This window comes from Varanus komodoensis, unplaced genomic scaffold (genome assembly GCF_004798865.1).
Source record: "Varanus komodoensis strain SLA01 unplaced genomic scaffold, ASM479886v1 scaffold14_3, whole genome shotgun sequence".
Classification (NCBI taxonomy): domain Eukaryota; kingdom Metazoa; phylum Chordata; class Lepidosauria; order Squamata; family Varanidae; genus Varanus; species Varanus komodoensis.
The window spans coordinates 1,450,390-1,469,043 of record NW_025335439.1 but is presented as its reverse complement, the minus strand read 5'-3'; the positions used below and the strand labels follow the sequence as shown (position 1 = coordinate 1,469,043).

General features: G+C 41.9%; 1 protein-coding gene across 9 annotated transcripts in view; it reads right to left on the bottom strand.

The window, feature by feature from the left end:
- Window positions 1–948: 948 nt before the first annotated feature.
- The window catches only part of EXOC2 (exocyst complex component 2), a 98,208-nt gene continuing 80,502 nt past the window's right edge, over window positions 949–18,654 (bottom strand). For 7 of the 9 annotated variants that reach the window (XM_044424508.1, XM_044424509.1, XM_044424510.1 and 4 more), the window contains 5 exons: window positions 12,429–12,484; window positions 11,891–12,013; window positions 9,008–9,069; window positions 5,177–5,236; window positions 949–2,909 (listed from right to left, as the gene is read on the bottom strand). In XM_044424508.1, coding sequence (XP_044280443.1) covers window positions 2,816–2,909; window positions 5,177–5,236; window positions 9,008–9,069; window positions 11,891–12,013; window positions 12,429–12,484 — 395 coding nt within the window. In that variant the 3' untranslated portion in view covers window positions 949–2,815. Of the gene's footprint in view, window positions 2,910–5,176; window positions 5,237–9,007; window positions 9,070–11,890; window positions 12,014–12,428; window positions 12,485–18,654 lie in introns of those variants that run through there. The other 2 variants (XR_006414150.1, XM_044424514.1) reach the window with 2 other exon arrangements.

The following is an 18,654-nucleotide window of genomic DNA, read 5'->3' as shown; positions in this document are numbered from 1 at the left end:
TGTGATTTCCTTGCCTATTTAGGCAAAAAGAGTATTTCCATTTGGACTTCCTGCTCCCATTTAAATAGCTCCTGGGGGCCTTCACAACCCACCCTGCAAATAAGCTAGACACTGTGGGTTATTTGTGGAACAACCCATGGCACCCCTGACAGACAGTAAGACTCATCATAGGTTGCACTCCAGCACTCTAATGGCAGAAAGTGAAGAGAAACTGAAGGGCCTCTTGATGTGGATAAAAGAGGAGAGCACAAAAGTTGGCTTGAAACTCAACATTAAGACAACTAAGATCAGGGCATCCGGTCCTCTCACTTCCTGGCAAAAAGATGGGGAAGAAATGGAGGTAGTGACAGATTTTATTTTCCTGGGCTCCAAGATCACTGCAAATGGTGACTGCAGCCAAGAAATCAAAAGACACTTTCTCCTTGGGAGGAAAGCTATGGCATATCTAGACAGTATACTAACTAGCTGAGACATCATCCTGCCGACTAAAGTTTGTATAGTCAAGGCTATGGTTTTCCTAGTTGCAATGTATGGCTGTGAAAGCTGGACCATAAGGAAAGCTGAATGCTGGAGAATTGAGGACTCCTGAAGAAGACTCCTGCGAGTCCCTTGGACTGCAAGGTGATCAAACCGGTCAGTCCTAGAGGAGATCAACCCTGACTGCTCTTTAGAAGGCCAGATCCTGAAGATGAAACTCAAATACTTTGGCCACCTAGTGAGAAGGAAGGACTCTCTGGAGAAGAGCCTAATGCTGGGAACAACAGATGGCAAAAGAAAAAGGGGATGGCAGAGAATGAGCTGGCTAGATGGAGTCACTGAAGCAGTTAGTGTGAGCTTAGGTGGATTCTGGGGGATGGTGGAGGACAGGAAGGCCTTGAGGAATGTTGTCCATGGGGTCGTGATGGGTTGGGCATGACTTCACAACTAAAATACACACATACCAGATTATAGAATTGCAGTCTCATGTATTTCAACTTGGGCTAGTTAATGGAGAAAGCATCTGATACCACAATGGATTAACACATTCATGTTAACCCAGACTCACACATAATGTTATGTTTATCCATAGGCATTAATATTAATATAAATAACACACTGACAAACTGATTTTAGAATAAGTTTAGCTACAATCTAATAATTATACATGTTTGCCCCAATTATGGGAGAATACTTAGTTAGTCATGAAAAAGCTCAGCAAATTCATAATATAGCTCATCTCTGAACCATGGTACAGATACTGTAATATCAGAAACTACAACTATACTTCGAAAGTCACTGCTGGATCTCATTTGCCTCTCCTACTGACTTGCACCTGGGTTCCCTGTACCCTTAAGAAGCAGCAGGCTATCACACCAAGTTTTCAGATGCTTTTCATACATTTACTATATTGAAAGGACACCAAGAAAGGCAGCTGGCTAATAAACTTTAGCATGAAGTAAACCCTACTGCTTAGAAATAGGTCACTATTTGGTTTTCATACCAGCACGTAAATGTATGTGTGTTCAATTCTGAAAGCGATAAGCAACTAAGTTAGGCACTTCAAGTAGCCCCTCCACCACCGAAGTGAGTCCAAACAGACCTGTATGTAAAAGTCTAGTGTGGGAAAAGTAACCAGGCCCAGTTTTGTTGCAGCTGGAGTGCTCTGGAATGGCTGCCCTCAGCACCCCACTCCACTGCCAGAAGCTGATGGGCTTGAGGTGGTGCTGAGGCAGGTGTCAGTCTCAAGGGCAAGCAGGCTGACTGAGTGGTGCTGACAGCGCTGGAAAGGGTCGAGAGCTGTGCTGCCGCCCCAGCCTCTCACATCACCACACACAAGCATGGGAGGCAACTCTTACTTTCCCCCTCCTGAGCGGAGTTACCTAAGTTGAGGCAGTTGTTGGCTCCCTGGTCCACCACACTGCACTGGTAGGGCCAGGTGGCACTGGGCCTGCAGCGAACGTGTGGAGAGGAGCCGAGTGTCAGTACAGGCAGGCCCTGCTCCAGGATTCAAGATGGTGATTCTAGGCTAGGCGATAACACAAGGTTCTACCAGCTCAAGATGATCATCCTCCAGTTCAGTGTCTCAAGTTTTGTCCTTGTCTCTTTTTGCTAGGAGAGTGAGAGGGCCACCCAGCCCAATTTAATTTTTCACACATTAAGGCATAAGTACACACCTATATTTATTAGACAATAAAATCCTGAGAGCTTTGTTCACCATGCCCCTGCAAGGCATCCATGTCGTAACTTAATTGATGGAGTTCCGCTCCAATCCAAGCAGTCTCTGGTACAGGCAGACCATCACATTGAAGTCATGGGTGTATCCAGATGAGATGCAGGCTTCTTACTGGTGAGTAAAGGGAATGGCCATCGTGTGTATGTTGCCACTCAGTAAGTCAGTGATCTGTATGCTAAGAGGCATTTGCTGTGGCTTGAAATCTGGAGAAATGGGAAAGTGCTAGAACTGCCCTAAATGTTTGGTAGGATGATGCATACAGTCAGCCCTGCCAAAACAGTTACAGAGAGACTGTGCTAAACTGGCATCTGAAGTTGGCATGTAGCATATTTTCATCACATACTCCCAACAAAAAAACTCTTGTTTCTCATTCCTTCTGGGAACAAGTCTTTTAACAAAGACTTGTTGAGTGACAAGCTAAGTAAACAACATGTTTTAGTTTGGAGTCTTGATTCAAGAGATGCAATTCATACAAATAAACAAATACAGCTGTCAGCACTCTGAAGAGCAAATAAAATACAATGGCATGTCAAGAGCAAATACAGTATCAAGGGATGGGATTTATGATTTCCTTTTCAAGAAATGACTGTGTTTCAAGTTGCCTTAGGTCTTCACCATTGTGGAAGCAGCAGCCTGAAAGCAGGTGAGCTGTAACTGCATGCTACTCCTGAATGTGTTTAGCAGCTCTTCCAGCAGCCTGTTATAAAGGGAAAATATTTTAAGACAGTCATTTATCTGGACAATATGCTTTTTAAGCAAGGAAAGCATCAACAGAGTTTATAGACCCAGGGAATGGGGGATGAAACTGGTAGGAGTGGAGACAGGTTTGTCATGCACCATAAAAACAGTATATATGGAGATGGGGGGTGTCTCTGGAGCAGACTTGGGGGCCAGAGGGAAGGGAAGGGAAGGGAAGGGAAGGGAAGGGAAGGGAAGGGAAGGGAAGGGAAGGGAAGGGAAGGTTTATTGCATGAAAGGAATGGATCTCATGTAATACTGGATGCAGCTCATTATCTGACTCTATGAATGCTTACTAGGGGTTCATGCATACACAAACATTTCTGGGTGATGAAGATTTAGTGGCTGCCCTTGGATATCTTCAAAATAAAATTACAAGAACAATATGGCTGTTATTTTGCAGTAATATGTCTTTTTCTGAAGAATATCATATCATTCAAAAAATGGGGGAAATGATTGCTTTTCCCTATTTAGTAAAAGACGTTTTGTGCTTGATGTTTATTCACACAGACTAGAATGTACACTTGATTTGTTCCAGTGCTTACTCAGTGTGTAGGATTGCAGGCTAAATGCACACAAATAATTGCTGACTCACTAACTTCTGGTTTATACTAACTATATGGCACAACCAGGTACTGAACCCGTTTGGGTTCTAGCGCAGTGCTGCCTTCTTTTCCTTTTACTACAGTGTTTACTCATCGGGTAAATCAAAGATCTGCTAAATATGCTGGTAAAAGATTATCATATTGGCAGATAGTGAACCCGAAAGAGGGGAAATGTCTTTAATGTCAAATACAATTCTTAAGATTTGGTTCCTTTCCCCTTTTTAATGGATAAGTATTAAGGAGCAAAGAGAAGTGGAACCCTCAATACTTTAGGAAAGAAGAGAGAAGAAACCACATATTTTTATATTTAAAAGGTTGACTTAGACTTTAGGCAACCACTACCAATTTCCTCTTGAAAAAAGTGAAGTATTTAATAGTGCAGTAAATTCTACAGCTGCATAATCTTTGCCAGGGCCAGCAAGTAAAAGGCATAAACATGTCAGTATCTACTTCCTCAATAACACCCTGAACCATAAAGGGTACCCGTACAGCAACCACACACAGTCAATATTTAATAAGTCAATATTAAATATAATATGTCACTGGCAACAGGAACAGGACTAAATCATTCCATAAATTTGAATTCATTATTTGCAATGAAGTGTGTGGTGAGATTGCAGATGTAACAGCAGTGTATATAGGCAAGTAAGCAGCAGTGGTATCGCTTCATTGCTTGAGCCTGACAGCCGTAAGAAACTCAGCAGTGTTTTTGGTATGCTGACTGTTACTTGAACTTCTTTGTGGAGGCAGCTGGAAGCACCTCCAATCCCAGCATTACATCTGGACATTTAATTTGCTGGACGTTCAACATCTAAAAGAAAACCTCCATCTCTGCACAAGTTAGACACAATAGGAAAATATGGGTTTGGGTGCCACTCTGGTGAAGTGGATAAGGTGTCGCATTTGGATGTGGGGAACTCAAGAGTTAGATCTCTGCTAATGGTGTTGCACTGTCTAGTAACTATTAGACTAACTCTGGGGCCTTCCATGTTGTATCCAGGGACACCTCCCTTGCTGCCTACCACTTTTAATGCCTTTGCTGATTTTTATTTGAAAAAAAATTGAGGGGGGGGGAGGGTGGATAACTAAAAATATTAACTGGGTGGCTTGTATGTTGCGGAGAGAAACAGGCCTGATCAGCACCATCTTTATTTCGGTTCAAAAGAATGGTTGTATGTTTTGGAGGTCTGCCTTTTACTTAGGGTCCTGGTCAAGTTTCTTCTCTCTTAGACTCCCCAGCTGGCCAAACCATGAGTGTTTTCTGACCAGCCAAGTCCACCATGATGAGCATTTTTAAGAATGGTTGGACTCCCCACCATTACAGCCATTTGGTAAAAATGCCAAAGACACATGCACAATTCCAAATGTGCCCACCTGCCTAAACTACTTGTTGCCTAACCTACTGCACTGAGTTCTTGCAAAGAGAAAAAGCACCAGGACCATATAAAACATGTATATAATGAGTGCCACAGCAAAACCATCACCAGCAGCAGAAAGTTTACCAAGTTTGGACCAAAAATATTAAATGCCAGAGATTATTCTTATGCAATAATTTCTGGCACTCTGAATTATCTACTGTTCACAGAACACACCTTCTAAATGACTGAGGAAACAAACTTACTTTTTATCTCCACCACTTGACAGCTGAGGCAAAGCTTCAAGAGCCTGCTTAAAGCTTGAGCTGTAACATTAAACATACACTTATACAAGATTCAAAGACATCTTTTTACTCCTAACCTCTACAAACAGTTAAATTATGTTAGCATGGAACCAATGACCTAGGAGGTTGTGGGCTCTCACAAATTAAAGGCATTCAAGACAGCCCTCTGCGAGGGATGGATTAACTCAGAGTCCTGCTCTGAGCAGGAGGTTGGACCTGATGGCCCTAGGATTCTGTACATGCAGATCTGTTTTTCAATTATGTGGGTTGTATAAGTATGCATATGTTGCTGTGATATTAAAATTTACTCTCTAAAATTGCCAAAAAACATGTTAACATGAGCAAAATGTCTCTGTTTGTAATGCTTTCCCATAGTGCTTGGTTCCCAGTCTGCAGTGTGCAGGTGAAGATACAGGATGCAGTATCTGCTGAACATAACCATTTAGCTAAATAATTATTCATGTTCACCTCTGAGTCTTTTTCTCACCATTCAATTTTTAAGCAATAGTTTCTCTGTGAAAACTTCCACATCTTACCCTTTAATAATAAATAGCCATTTTAAAATTTTAAATGGAGGGCTTCCACAGAAAGAATCAGGTAGATAATGTGATGGAGCCGTTGCTTTCATATGACAACAGAGGTGCACTCAACATAAAAAGGCTGAGCAAAACAAAATGAACAACTATCCTCTCTCATCATGGTATCTTGACTGATGTGTAGGAATGAGAGCCTAATAAGAATCCACTGAGCATTGCTTCTACCTTGCATTGCTTCTGAATGCCAGATATTTTAAAATCTTTATTAAATATTTGCAGTACAAGGAGAAGTTGTATGTTTTCAAAATCAGACAATGCCCAAGCGCAAATACTTCATGTGTAGTGTAGCAACTATGGCAGCATCATAATTTGTGCTTTTGCTAGAGAAGATGGCCAACTGTTTAGAGAAGGCAGACCAACCCTTCCAGTAAACAATTTAGTATGCAATCCTATTCATTAGAAAGAAGTCTTACATCTCTCAGCATTCCCCAGCCAGCCCTGTTGGGAGTTGTAGGGCTTTCCCACTCCCAAATGTCCATAGGACTGTACCCTTACCCAGTCGGATTCCGCAGTTGACTTGTGAATGCTGTCAGAAATTTAGCCCCTTGATCATTCCTGACAAACTCAGACAAATATGTAATATTATTTGGTCACACAAAGGTGCAAGGGTATGTCAAAAATCAAAGGCTGCTGGAGAATTTCAAACTGTTACAAATCCTGTCCTTTCACAAAAAATTTCCATTTTGGATATTTTTTCCCAAAAACCTTTTCTCTCTCCATAGTAAATTCACATCACTGCAGAAAGCACACTCAAGTGAGCAGGAGACGAGTGATCCTCCCACTTATGCTCAGACTCATAAGTCTCACAAGCAGTGACAGGGATACAGTTGACTGAATTGTTAAGCAAGAAACACTCTTAGGGCTTGAGGCTGGAAAAAATACTTTTGAATGGTGCAGAATACAGGCCCTCTTAGGTACAGGGGTGCAACCTGGAAGATGTTACTGTCTGAACCTCATGATAGAATCAAACCGTTTATATGTTGCGAGGAAGAAAGAGAGTTGCGCTTCATGTGCATTTACAAGGCTGAGTGGGACTCAGAGGTGGCGGTGGCCTTGGAATGTGGACCAACTGCAAACATTGAGATGAGGGAAGCAGAGGCGCTTATCTCAAGGTCAGATCCACAGGTGGGGAGGCAGTCTCTGGGAATAACCAAGATGTACAGTTATTGGAAGAGAACTTGAAACAGGGGAGCTTCCCAGAGACAGGTGAGGTGGATGCAGGTCTTCACCCCATGACATGATATAGGCAGAGGAAGGCAGATCAATTAGAGGATCAGAGAGGAGGCATGCTCGTTTCCAAAAGGCCTTTCCTGAAAGGATGGGACCCAAACATACTCACAAGGAGTACATACTAGATTGGGTTCAATGAATTGCTCTGTGCATGCTCTGAGAGTCATTCTCTGTGTTTGTGCTTCTGGAAAAAGCTTTGGTCAATAAAGAATGCCTCGCAAGCAAGGTCTGTGACTTTGAGTGTGCAAAGGGAAGAAACCTAGCTCATGACACTGTTCTCTTGCTTCTCGCTTGCCTCAGAAGCCTCAATTTCTGTATCATTTAGAAGGCTGCTAAGCCTAGATTGTCACCCCTCTGGCACTGGTGTGCACCCACACGCACACACACACAAACTATTAACAGTTGCTGGCAAATCATGAAGGCTTTGTGCAAGGCATCTTCACTACCATCAGAAGCAATGGGAAAACCCAGACCCTGAACAACGTACAGCTTCCAAAAAGAATGTAAAAGGAGCAAAAAGGAATCCTGGCCCTGGGCAGTTTGCTTCATCTGTCAGCAGCCACAACATTAAAGAACTCCAGGGAAGGATCCAGCTGGATTCTGGCTTCAAGAGGAGGAAAAATGAACAGCACTAGCTCTGGACTGGGACTGTTGGAGGCATCTGGTTCAGGAGTGCTGAATGGTTTGCAAGGTCCTGATAGGCAGGACAGGAAGTCTGCTGGAAAAGGCCAGTCTTGACCAGCTGGCTGCCCAGTCACTTCTCCCAAAAGCTCACTTTCCTTCAAAACATCTCATGGATGTGGAGCAGGCAGGGCTAGCCAAATCCTCAGGTCAGAGTATCTAGGTGACCTGCTGCAGTTCCAGCAAAATCAGACTTAGGCGGGACCTCCCCCGTGTATCCTGGTGGGGAATACATGGATTGGAAGGTTAGATGGAGAAGCGATTCTCTTTCTTGTCAGGCAGTCTGAAAAACTGACCTGCACACTAAATTTGGATGAGGAACTAGGTCCTCTCTCTTCACAGAATGTTCAGAGCTGACTCTGGTACAACGGTAGGGCTTAGACCACAGACTCTTGCAGTGGGAACAGTGGCAAGATCCATGTCTGCAATATACTTTTGCTTCCTTTTATTAGATCTGCCTTGGGGAAGGGACAGGATTTGCTACCAACCTCAATTACTTAGAATTACAGGAGCATGACTGGAGAAAGTGGGTTGGGTGCAAGGTGTGGAAAGCCAGGCCGCCTCCCGCCGAGAAGGAACATTCACTGGCTGCTGGGGTGGGCGGCTGTCTGGAACAATTTAACTGATACTTCCTGGTGGGATGAAGGTGATGACTGCAGTGAGCAAATCACACGCAGCTGCCCACAGTGCCATTGCATCCAGCAGGTGCAAAGTTAGCTCTGCTACCTGCCCCTTGGGTGGTGTGTCTGTGTACAAATTGTGTGCTGATGCTGCACAGCCCATGCCAAAAAAGTGTTTCTTACTGCAAAGATTGGGGGGAGTGGGGCACTCCTAGCTAGAAAGATGTACCATTGCGCCAAGCATTCCCTACCCAGCCAACAGAGGGAGGCACACTGCTCTTCTACCTGCATGGCTGAGGCTACAGCAGTTATCCAGGAAAAAGAAATTGGAATTCAGATAGAATCTAAAACCTCTCCCCCTGAGAAGTAGTTTTATTTTTTTTCACAGGGACACGGGGAGGGACAGTGGACTGGGAATCCCTTTGTTGGAAATTCCCAAGAAGACGGTATTCTGCCCCATTAAGACAAGGCCGCCTGGTCCAGGTAAGCCTCTACTCGCTGCTGTTACCACTGTTCCAAGGAATACCACCCATGAGGAGGTGCCTTCCCTGCTGTCAGACTGCCCTCTTCAAATGAGAAAACTATGCAGGCCCTTTAAAGTTTTCTGCACAGCTGGTGAAGTTCTCAACTGTTAAAGAAAAACCTGTAAGCCTCTTCATACTTACTTGCTTTCAGATGTGAGGTATACAGCTACAGCATCTCTCAGTGCACAAATTTCAAGCCGGGCCTAGAAGACAGAAGCATTCAAGTATAAGCAGTATCCCCAGCCTCTGATTTCACAAGGTCCAGAATCTTGTTTGCACAAACAAAACGAAGCTACTGGTGGTACAGCGACAAGCCGTTTCTGAGAGATCTGAACCTTTTATTTCTTCTGCTTGGCATGAAACAGCTGGAAGGCTAATTATGGATGTGGGAAGTTCAGGAAATCTGAAAATCAGAAACCCTCAAGATTGCAAATGTAGATTGATTAAGTTATTTTCGGTCCTGTAAAGCAAGAATCTTGAAAACTTACTTGCACTTGAGAGTTTTTTTCACCTTTTACTAGGGAGGTTCTGGCTTAGTACACAATGTTACCAAAGAGGAAGGAAGTGCAAGAGGGTTCATTCTGTCAATATGTATCTTGCTCTTTTCTTTTCTACTGCTGCTGAAAAGTATCAACAACAATAGTGTTCATTCTCCACTAAGAATGTTTTGACTTTACTACTTTACAGGCAAGCAACTTTAAGCAGAAGTCTCCAACTTTTGGGGTCCATGTGCATACTTGGGAATGCAAGAAGCTGCTGTGGGCACTACCACAAAATAATTTATCAGCGGATCCTGTGCCTGGATCTTCTTCAAGACTGCATCTTCTTCGGCATTTTTTTGGTTTCCTGTCTGTAGGACATGACGTCTCTTTAATAAGCTTCTAATGCAGCTCATTGCTGATGGTACAGTATCAACTAATGGTTCTTTTAAACAAATGTTTTGGCAATGTCTAGTAGCTGCTTCTTTTAAAGAGAAGGTTATTATGTGGATAAATGTAGTGGAGCGTCCTTTAATTTAACACACTCTTTTAAATAATTTACCTGCTTCATTGGAATTAACAAATGGTCAGCGTAAATGAATTTTCTCTGCACTTTTGACAGCCAAAATATTTATTTATTTATTTGACTTGCATTTCACGTTACTAGTCTAATGGGACTCTCTAAGCAGATTACAGCAGAAAAATTGTAACAGTAGAAACAGAATAAAAATACAATATAACAATCAAGTAACAGCAGTAAAAGAAAAACATACAGAACACTGATACTACAATATTGGAAGGATAAACACCTCCTACATTGCAATGGATTAAGGGTTAAAATACTTTTTGGTATATAAATGGGTGTCATATAGCCCCCTTCTTCTGATGCATACTCACTTGCATATTTAGTCCATTTGTGTTGGAGTCTGTTTAATTGCTAGCAAGTTCATGGATTTCAAACAAATCCATGTACTTACAGAAAGAAAATCAAAATTAAAAATTGCAGTGCTTGCAGGCCTCATGGTGAGACAGCACTAGCGATACTGGTGGGCCCTGGCACCAATGAACACTTCACTGTGAACCCTACCTTAAAGTTTTTAAAAGGCCCCAACATTTGGGGATAGTCACTTCATCTTGTTCTGTGATAAGGATCACAACAAAAATAAAAACAGAAGTGAAAACAGATATTCTAGAGAGCTCTCTTTCCTTTTAGATGTACAGATGGCATGTACAAGACCTACTAGGAAGGGCTTTCCCCAGTCTAGAGAAAATCTGCAGCTCTATCACAGATGCTTTATATGGATTTCCATGTAAGAACTGCAGGGTGACAGGGAAGTGCAAGTTATATTTCTACAGAATGACTTCATAACAATCACACAGATTAATAAATCCTAGATAACCAAGCAGCTGCTGTTCTACTACTGCTGTCCTGGTGAAGAGGAAAAATTTCAAGACTACTGGACACAAGAAACTTGGCTGCACTTTTATATGTGGTTTTAATTTTTTCTATAGCAATTCCCTACTCCCCAATGTTTTTCTACTGTGGTATATTTTAGATTGTGTTTTAATGGATCGCTCAAAAGCACCCTAACAGCTTCGACTATTGGGCGGTATAAGAATGAATGAATGAATGAATGAATGAATGAATGAATGAATGAATGAGCGAGCAAGCAAGCTTGATTTTCCTGGCTGTTTGTTGCAGGTCTTATCTGAGAATGATGCAAGGTTTCTTTGGATAAGCCTAAGAGGTACCATATACTTCCACTAGTTGTCTGGCTTCCCTTGGATAAGGCCCAAGTGCTGGCCTTTTCGAATAACCATTCTCTTTCTTTTGTCCATTCTCTGATGCCTAGAAAAAAGATGCAGGATGCACACCCAAGTCTTCACAAGTACCAGGATACATCACTATAGGATTACACGGGATACAAGCAGCTAACCAAGGGGTACTTACAAAAGATAGTAGCACCTACCTTTCTAAAATACCCACTTTTTATTTTAATTACAGTATTTATCAATTTTCCAATTCTGTAAAGCTGTCTACAAATAATGAAATAAACTTGTCTTCCAAAGATCCCATCATTCACCCCAGGAGTGAAAAGCAGCTCCTTGAGTAAGTCCTAACACATGTTGTAAGCCCCAAGCAGATGGATGTACATTTAAACTGACCCAGAAATGCATCTACCTCACCCTTCCATCAACCATACTATTTGTAATCATTTTGGCACCAATTTAACAGAATGCCTGGAAGTATTGTTTGGTGAGGTTACAGAGAATGTTATTAAGACATCTACTTGCTTCTCCTCAATGATGGTTCCCAGAGTTCTCTGGGTGAAGAAATGACTTTAAATTTAAGTGGTGTATCCAGATGAATACGTATAAGAGATCCAGGCCTAGTCTTTCATTTGTAACCATCCTGAATTTTCACACCATTGTTATTTCCATCTCCCTGATACCCAACAAGAAGTCTATTAAGGAGAAAAAAATGGAACCCCAAGTTTGTAGGAGAGAAATATTATATATCTCAGCAGTTCTAAAATCCAGCTACCTGCAAAGCACCATTTCTACTGAAGGATAAATCACACTGCATTAGTCTGCTGAGTTCTTCAGCAACAGCTTCAACAATCCTTGAAAGCACTCGCTGCACGAGCTCTTTTGAAATGGTGAATACCTGCAAATGGCAAATTAAACACCGCAGTGTTAAAAACCTGCAAAGGGTTAAAAGCCTGCAAAGTTGTCTTCAGAATTAACACTCTGAGCTATCAAACTAAAACAAGTGGGGAACTACAACAAAATGCTATTTTTCTTCTATCTGGGCCAGCTCTCTTCCTTCTCATCTCCTTCCTCCCCCCTCCCCCCACAAAAAAAAAAAAAAAAAACTGCTGGGACAGCAGTCCTGCTGGGATAGCCTGTCTCATGACAGATCATAGTCATAACCTACCAATTAAATACTGGATTACCGTCCAGCTTAGTATAGCTTTTGAGTTACTTTTCACACTTGAAAAAGATATGCTTTTCTTAAATACCAAACTTGTAATTCCAGTGATATTTTTGCTTAAATCATGGACAACCTGAAATCATCTCACCTCAGCATGTACAGCGATTATATGTACTAAGGCTTCTTTCAAATAGTTTCTGACACCTGCAATTAAACACACACACAAATAGCTGGTCAATTTCATTCTGTGATCCTGAAAGACTCTATTGCTTGGCATAATTAGTCATGCAGTGTTGGCCTCTTATTCCTTGGTTTAAAGGCTACAGTACCACCAGATAGAAAGTGAAAGGTTCTCCCAACCACACCACCACAAATCTATTTCCTTTTTGAAAGCAAAATGGAGAAAGGCACATTTCCTTACAGAAAAAGGTTAAAGAAGCCAGAAGTTTCTAGTCTTGTCTGGCATCCTTTACTTCCTCTTCAAAAGAAATCCAGTCCTCTTGGTATAATTTATCTTTTACCGCCCTTCAAACACTATTAAATAAAAGCCAGCTTTCAACTATAATTTCCTGATTCCTATTATTAAGCAGAAAGACAAGCTTGGAAAGCAGGATCACAAGAAGAAATTTTATGTTGCAATTTATTTATAAAATACAATTACTGATATCAAAGATCATTATTTCAATGGTAGCCATTTGGAAGATACAAGAAGTAAACATGCACTGTAAGCGTGTAGCCAAGAAAGTTCTGCAACTAAAATTAAAACAAAGTTCATGAAACTTTTACAAAATAAACTCTGCAACTTGCAGGACAAGTTCCAGCATGAAATGTCTGGATTGGAAGGAACACTTAAATATCTAGTCCCAATGGAATATATTGATATATATGAAGAAAAATAATTTAAATAATTTGCAAGGTGCAAGTCTTGCGAGTGTTCGTGGATTTTACATTTTGACAGTCCTTCACAATAAGGGTCAGAGCAGAGTTTGTTGTTGTTAGTCGTGAAGTCGTGTCCGACCCATCATGACCCCATGGACAACATTCCTCCAGGCCTTCCTGTCCTCCACCATCCCCAGAGTCCACTCAAGCTCATACCAACTGCTTCAGTGACTCCATCTAGCCACCTCATCCTCTGCTGTCCCCTTCTTCTTTTGCCATCTATTGTTCCCAGCATGAGGCTCTTCTCCAGGGAGTCCTTCCTTCTCATTAGGTGGCCAAAGTATTTGAGTGTCATCTTCAGGATCTGGCCTTCTAAAGAGCAGTCAGGGTTGATCTCTTCTAGGACTGACCAGTTTGATCACTGTGCTGTCCAAGGGACTCGCAGGAGTCAACGCCAGACCACAATTCAAAGGCGTCAATTCTTCGGCACTCAGCCTTCCTTATGGTCCAGCTTTCACAGCCACATTTTCCCACATGCAACTGGGAAAACCATAGCCTTGACTATATGCACTTTTGTTGGTAGGGTGATGTCGCTGCTTTTTAGGATGCTGTCTAGATTTGTCATAACTTTCCTCTGCAGGAGCAAGCGTCTTTTAATGTCTTGGCTGCAGTCCCCATCTGCGGTTCTCTTGGAGCCCAGGAAAATAAAATCTGTCACGACCTCCATTTCTTCCCCATCTATTTGCCCGGAAGTGAGAGGACCAGATGCCATGATCTTAGTTTTCTTAATGCTGAGTTTCAAGCCAACTTTTGCACTCTCCTCCTTCACCCGCATCAAGAGGCTCTTTAGTTCCTCTTCACTTTCTGCCATGAGAGTGTTATCCTCTGCATATCTGAGGTTGTTGATATTTCTCTCAGCAATCTTAATTCCAACTGGTGATTCATCTAGCCCTGCCTTTCTCATGATGTGCTCTGCATATAAGTTAAATAGGCAGGGTGACAGTATACAGCCTTGAACCAATCAGTGGTTCTCAATTTTGAACCAGTCAGTGGTTCCGTGTCCAGTTCTCACTGTTGCTTCTTGACCCTCATATTGGTTTCTCAAGAGACAAATATGATGGTCAGGTACTCCCATCTCTTTAAGAACTTGCCACAATTTGTCGTGATCCACACAATCAAAGGCTTTAGCATAGTCAATGAAGCAGAAGTAGATGTTTTTCTGGAACTCCCTAGCTTTCTCCATGATCCAGTGTATGTTGGCAATTTGATCTCTAGTTCCTCTCCCTCTTCGAAATCCTGCCTGTACTTCTGGTAGTTTTCGGTCCACATACTGCTGGAGCCTAGCTTGTAGGATTTTGAGCATAACTTTTCTAACATGTGAAATGAGTGCAATGGTGCGGTTTGAACATTCTTTGGCATTGCCCTTCTTTGGGATTGGAATGTAAACTGACTTTTTCCAATCCTGTGGCCACTGTTGAGTTTTCCAAATTTGCTGGCATATTGTGTGTAGCACTTTTACTGCATCATCTTTTAAAATTTTGAATAGCTCAGCTGGAATACTGTCACCTCCACTAGCTTTGTTGTTGCTCAGACTTCCTAAGGCCCATTTGACTTCACATTCCAGGATGTCTGGCTTGAGGTAAGTGACCACCCCATCGGGGTTATCAGGGACATTAAGCTCTTTCTTGTATAGTTCTTCTGTGTAATCTTACCACCTCTTCTTAATTTCTTCTGCCTCTGCTAGGTCCCTGCCATTTTGGTCCTTCATCATGGCCATCTTTGCATGTAATGTTCCATTCATATCTCCAATTTTCTTGAAGAGATCTCTGGTCCTCCCTATTTTGTTGTTTTCTCCTATTTCTTTGCACTGTTCATTTAAGAAGGCATTCTTATCTCTTCTAGCTGTTCTCTGGAATTCTGCATTCAATTGGGTGTATCTTTCTTTTTCTCCCTTGCCTTTCACTTCCCTTCTTTCCTCAACTATTTGTGAAGCTTCCTCAGACAACCATTTTGCTTTCTTGCATTTCTTTTTCTTTGGGATGGTTTTAGTTGCTATCTGTTGTACAATGTTGCAAACCTCCATCCATAGTTCTTCAGGCACTCTGTGTATCAGATCTAATTCCTTAAATCTATTTGTCATCTCATCTGTACTGTATATTCATCAGGGATATGATTTAGGTCATACCTGAGTGGCCTAGTGCGTTTCCCTACGTTCTTCAATTTAAGCCTAAATTTTGCAAACAGAAGCTCATGATCTGAGCCACAGTCAGCTCCTGGTCTAGTTTTTACTCACTGTATAGAGCTTCTCCATCTTTAGCTGCAGAGCAAATAGTCCGATTTCTGTGTTGACCGTCTGGTGATGTCCATGTGTAGAGCTGTCTCTTGGGTTGTTGGAAAAGAGTGTTTGCTATGACCATCGTATTCTCTTGACAAAATTCTACCAGTCTGTGCCCTGCTTCATTTTGTACTCTAAGGCCAAACTTGCCTGTTATTCCGGTTATCATTTGGCTTCCTACTTTAGCATTCCAATCCCCCATGATGATAAGGACATCATTTTTGGGTGTTAATTCTAGAAAGTGTTGTAGGCTTTCATAGAACCGGTCAACTTCAGCCTCTTCAGCACCAGTGGTTGGGGCATAGACTTGGACTACTGTGATGTTGAATGGTTTGCCTTGGATTCAAACTGAGATCATTCTTTCATTTTGGAGATTGTATCCCAGTACTGCTTTTCCTACTCTTTTACCGACTATGAAGGCTACTCCATTTCTTCTGACAGATTCTTGCATGCAGTAGTATACCTGATGGTCATCTGAATTAAAGCAGAGTTTAGATGAAATACATTTATACAACGTAAACTTATATGGCTTATAAGCAGAATGCAAAATTTATTCTGAGGTATGCTGAAACTGAAATGGATTGTACAGTATGATAAATAGTTCAAGACTGGTTTTCAACAGGGACATGCTGAGTGAATACAACATTGCTCTTAGGAGAAGGAACAGGAACAGGAACCTCAGGCATTAATTCCCGCTCCCCCACATGCCATGTGGTCTGAGAAAGAGGCCCTGTTGCTCCAGAAATGCAAGCACTAACCATCCTTGGATGTGCAATTCTCTGGATCCCAGGCAAAAGCTGTCTGTTTGTCCTAGTGGCATCAATGGGAAAGTGAACACACTGAGTTAAATAGTGTCAATGAAACAAGTGGAACTTAAGAGCAATTAACTTCGAACTGTGCCACAACCTTTAGGGAAAAAATCCTATTAATGAAGCACAGATGTTTGTCACCCCTTTAAAAAATCAGGCACAAGTAGCAACAGCTAGAATACAAAGTGCTGCAGGTGATGCTCTGCTCATTCACCTCCACCCCCCACCCCCACTGCAAGTATAGCCCTTCCTGAAGGTATGGGGCCATTCCTCCATTTCAGGGAGGCGTGCTCCTCCACCGTCCTTGTCCAGGATGAGACTATGATAGTCATAATGCCTAATGAATTCACATCCTGCTTGGCAACCTCCTACTGGTATTTGTTTGGTGACTGTGGGGACAGAAGGCTTGACGAGACAGGGCCGGTGCTCAGCATAACAGACACCACCTGACATTTCTGAGCAGACCTGGAAAAAAATCCTGCTTGAAACCCTGGTGAGTTCCAGCTGGGCAGTGCTGACATAGATGCACCAATGATCTGACTCACTAGGAGGCCACTTCCAGTGTTCCACAAGAAGTGGCCAGAAAGTGGAAGAACGCCACCCACCAGTGAGTGCACGGAAGTGTTTCTGTTCTCCAACAGAGGAGCCTACTTCCTGGCCAAGGAATTTCAAACAATTCCTTTACGTTCTCACACCACAGATAACATATTTGGTAAGTATTACCATTGCTGAGGAATTCCCAAAAAATTTACAGATTCCATCTATATTTAGCAGGGAAACAAGCTTGGGAAGCAGACCTTTCCTCCTTGCTTTCTCATCAGATATCAATTTCCCTCCTGCCAAAGTTCAACAGAATACAGAGTAGCTTATAATACTGCAAATAAACAATTCCACCACTCATCTGCAAAGCAATGACTCCTGAATACTGTAAAATGGTTTTGAAAAAAATGTCTTATAATGCCTCTTAAAAAATATTACACTGAGTTCAGACTGCCATTCCAAGGTACTGGTGCTACCATTGAAAAGACCCTGTTTTTTTGCCTCACTGTTCTTAAGCATAGCTTTCTCCAGGGATCTCACAGGACTGTTGGAGGGTGCTCTAAATATACAATATGTCTCCCTTCAGATAAACCATTATTATTTTTAGAGAAAAATAACTGGCAGCTCATTTTCAGCTTAAAAATAATATAGGGTATACAAATCTTAAACAGATAACATACAATAACTGAAGTAGCAAAGGACATTTTCAAAAATCTGTCAAACTTATGAAAGATATTTGAGTATTTTAATAGAGTGCTTGATTTGGACATGGAAAAGGAAAGCCCTCTAAAATCCTGGGTTATCTCACTGTGCTCTGAGGCATCTGAAACAAGATGGATTCATGCCAAAACTCCAATTTGGGTTTTTCTTATGGTCCTATCTAACCACAGGTCTATTTAAGCATATCTGAAGGTCTCAGGACTGTTTCTCTAATAATTTCAGAAAATAACCACCTCCAAGTGCTAAGATATGTTTAATAGACAGCTGGGATAAATTCAAAGAACTTCAAACACTATAACCCCCTCCACAGCCTTGAGAATATAAGAGTTCAAAGAAATGAATTGAATCCAGCCAAGAAAGCAGGAAAAGCAAAAACACTTTCAACCCAATTTCCTTGCACACTAAATTCTCTGAGGTTAGCCAAGTTTTGACATGACAAATATTGCTGGATCAATTAAGAAGTGGGACTTTACTTCCTCTTTAAGTGACTTACAGCTTACCCATACATCCAAGATCAAAACCTTCAAAGTACTTTAAAAGGTGAAATAACACTGCTTGCAAATTTGCAGGCCACTTTAAAAAACAGTAAGGGATGGAGAGATCATGAGTGCATCAAGAGCAAAGAGCAGTGCTTTCCAAAGGCAAATTATTTGCAAAGTGTGCACCCGCACTAACAGCTCCTTGGGCAGAAAGACCAAACCTGTGGACTTCCACAATTGAGTTTGTTTGAGGCATAAACCCCTAAAGGCTGGTTCATTTAGTGCATCTCTGCACACAATCTGTGATGTGAGCATTCCAAGCACATGCCTGCTTATTGCTATCTGACATATAGAATATGTAAACAGCCAGCAAAATGCATACTGTGCTTATACCAAGGTACACAGATCTCTTGTTCCATGTGCATATAGAGAACGATCACTTTGGTAAAGCTACACACAGAACCAATATACCTTTCCCCACTGGAGAAGCACCCAGCAGACTGTGATGGATGGAGATCCTGGATTCTGGGAGGAATCCAACTCCCCTTACAGACTTTCACTTAAGATTTTGTAGTGGCATCATATTGCATCTTGAAGTTCATGTTGTGAACA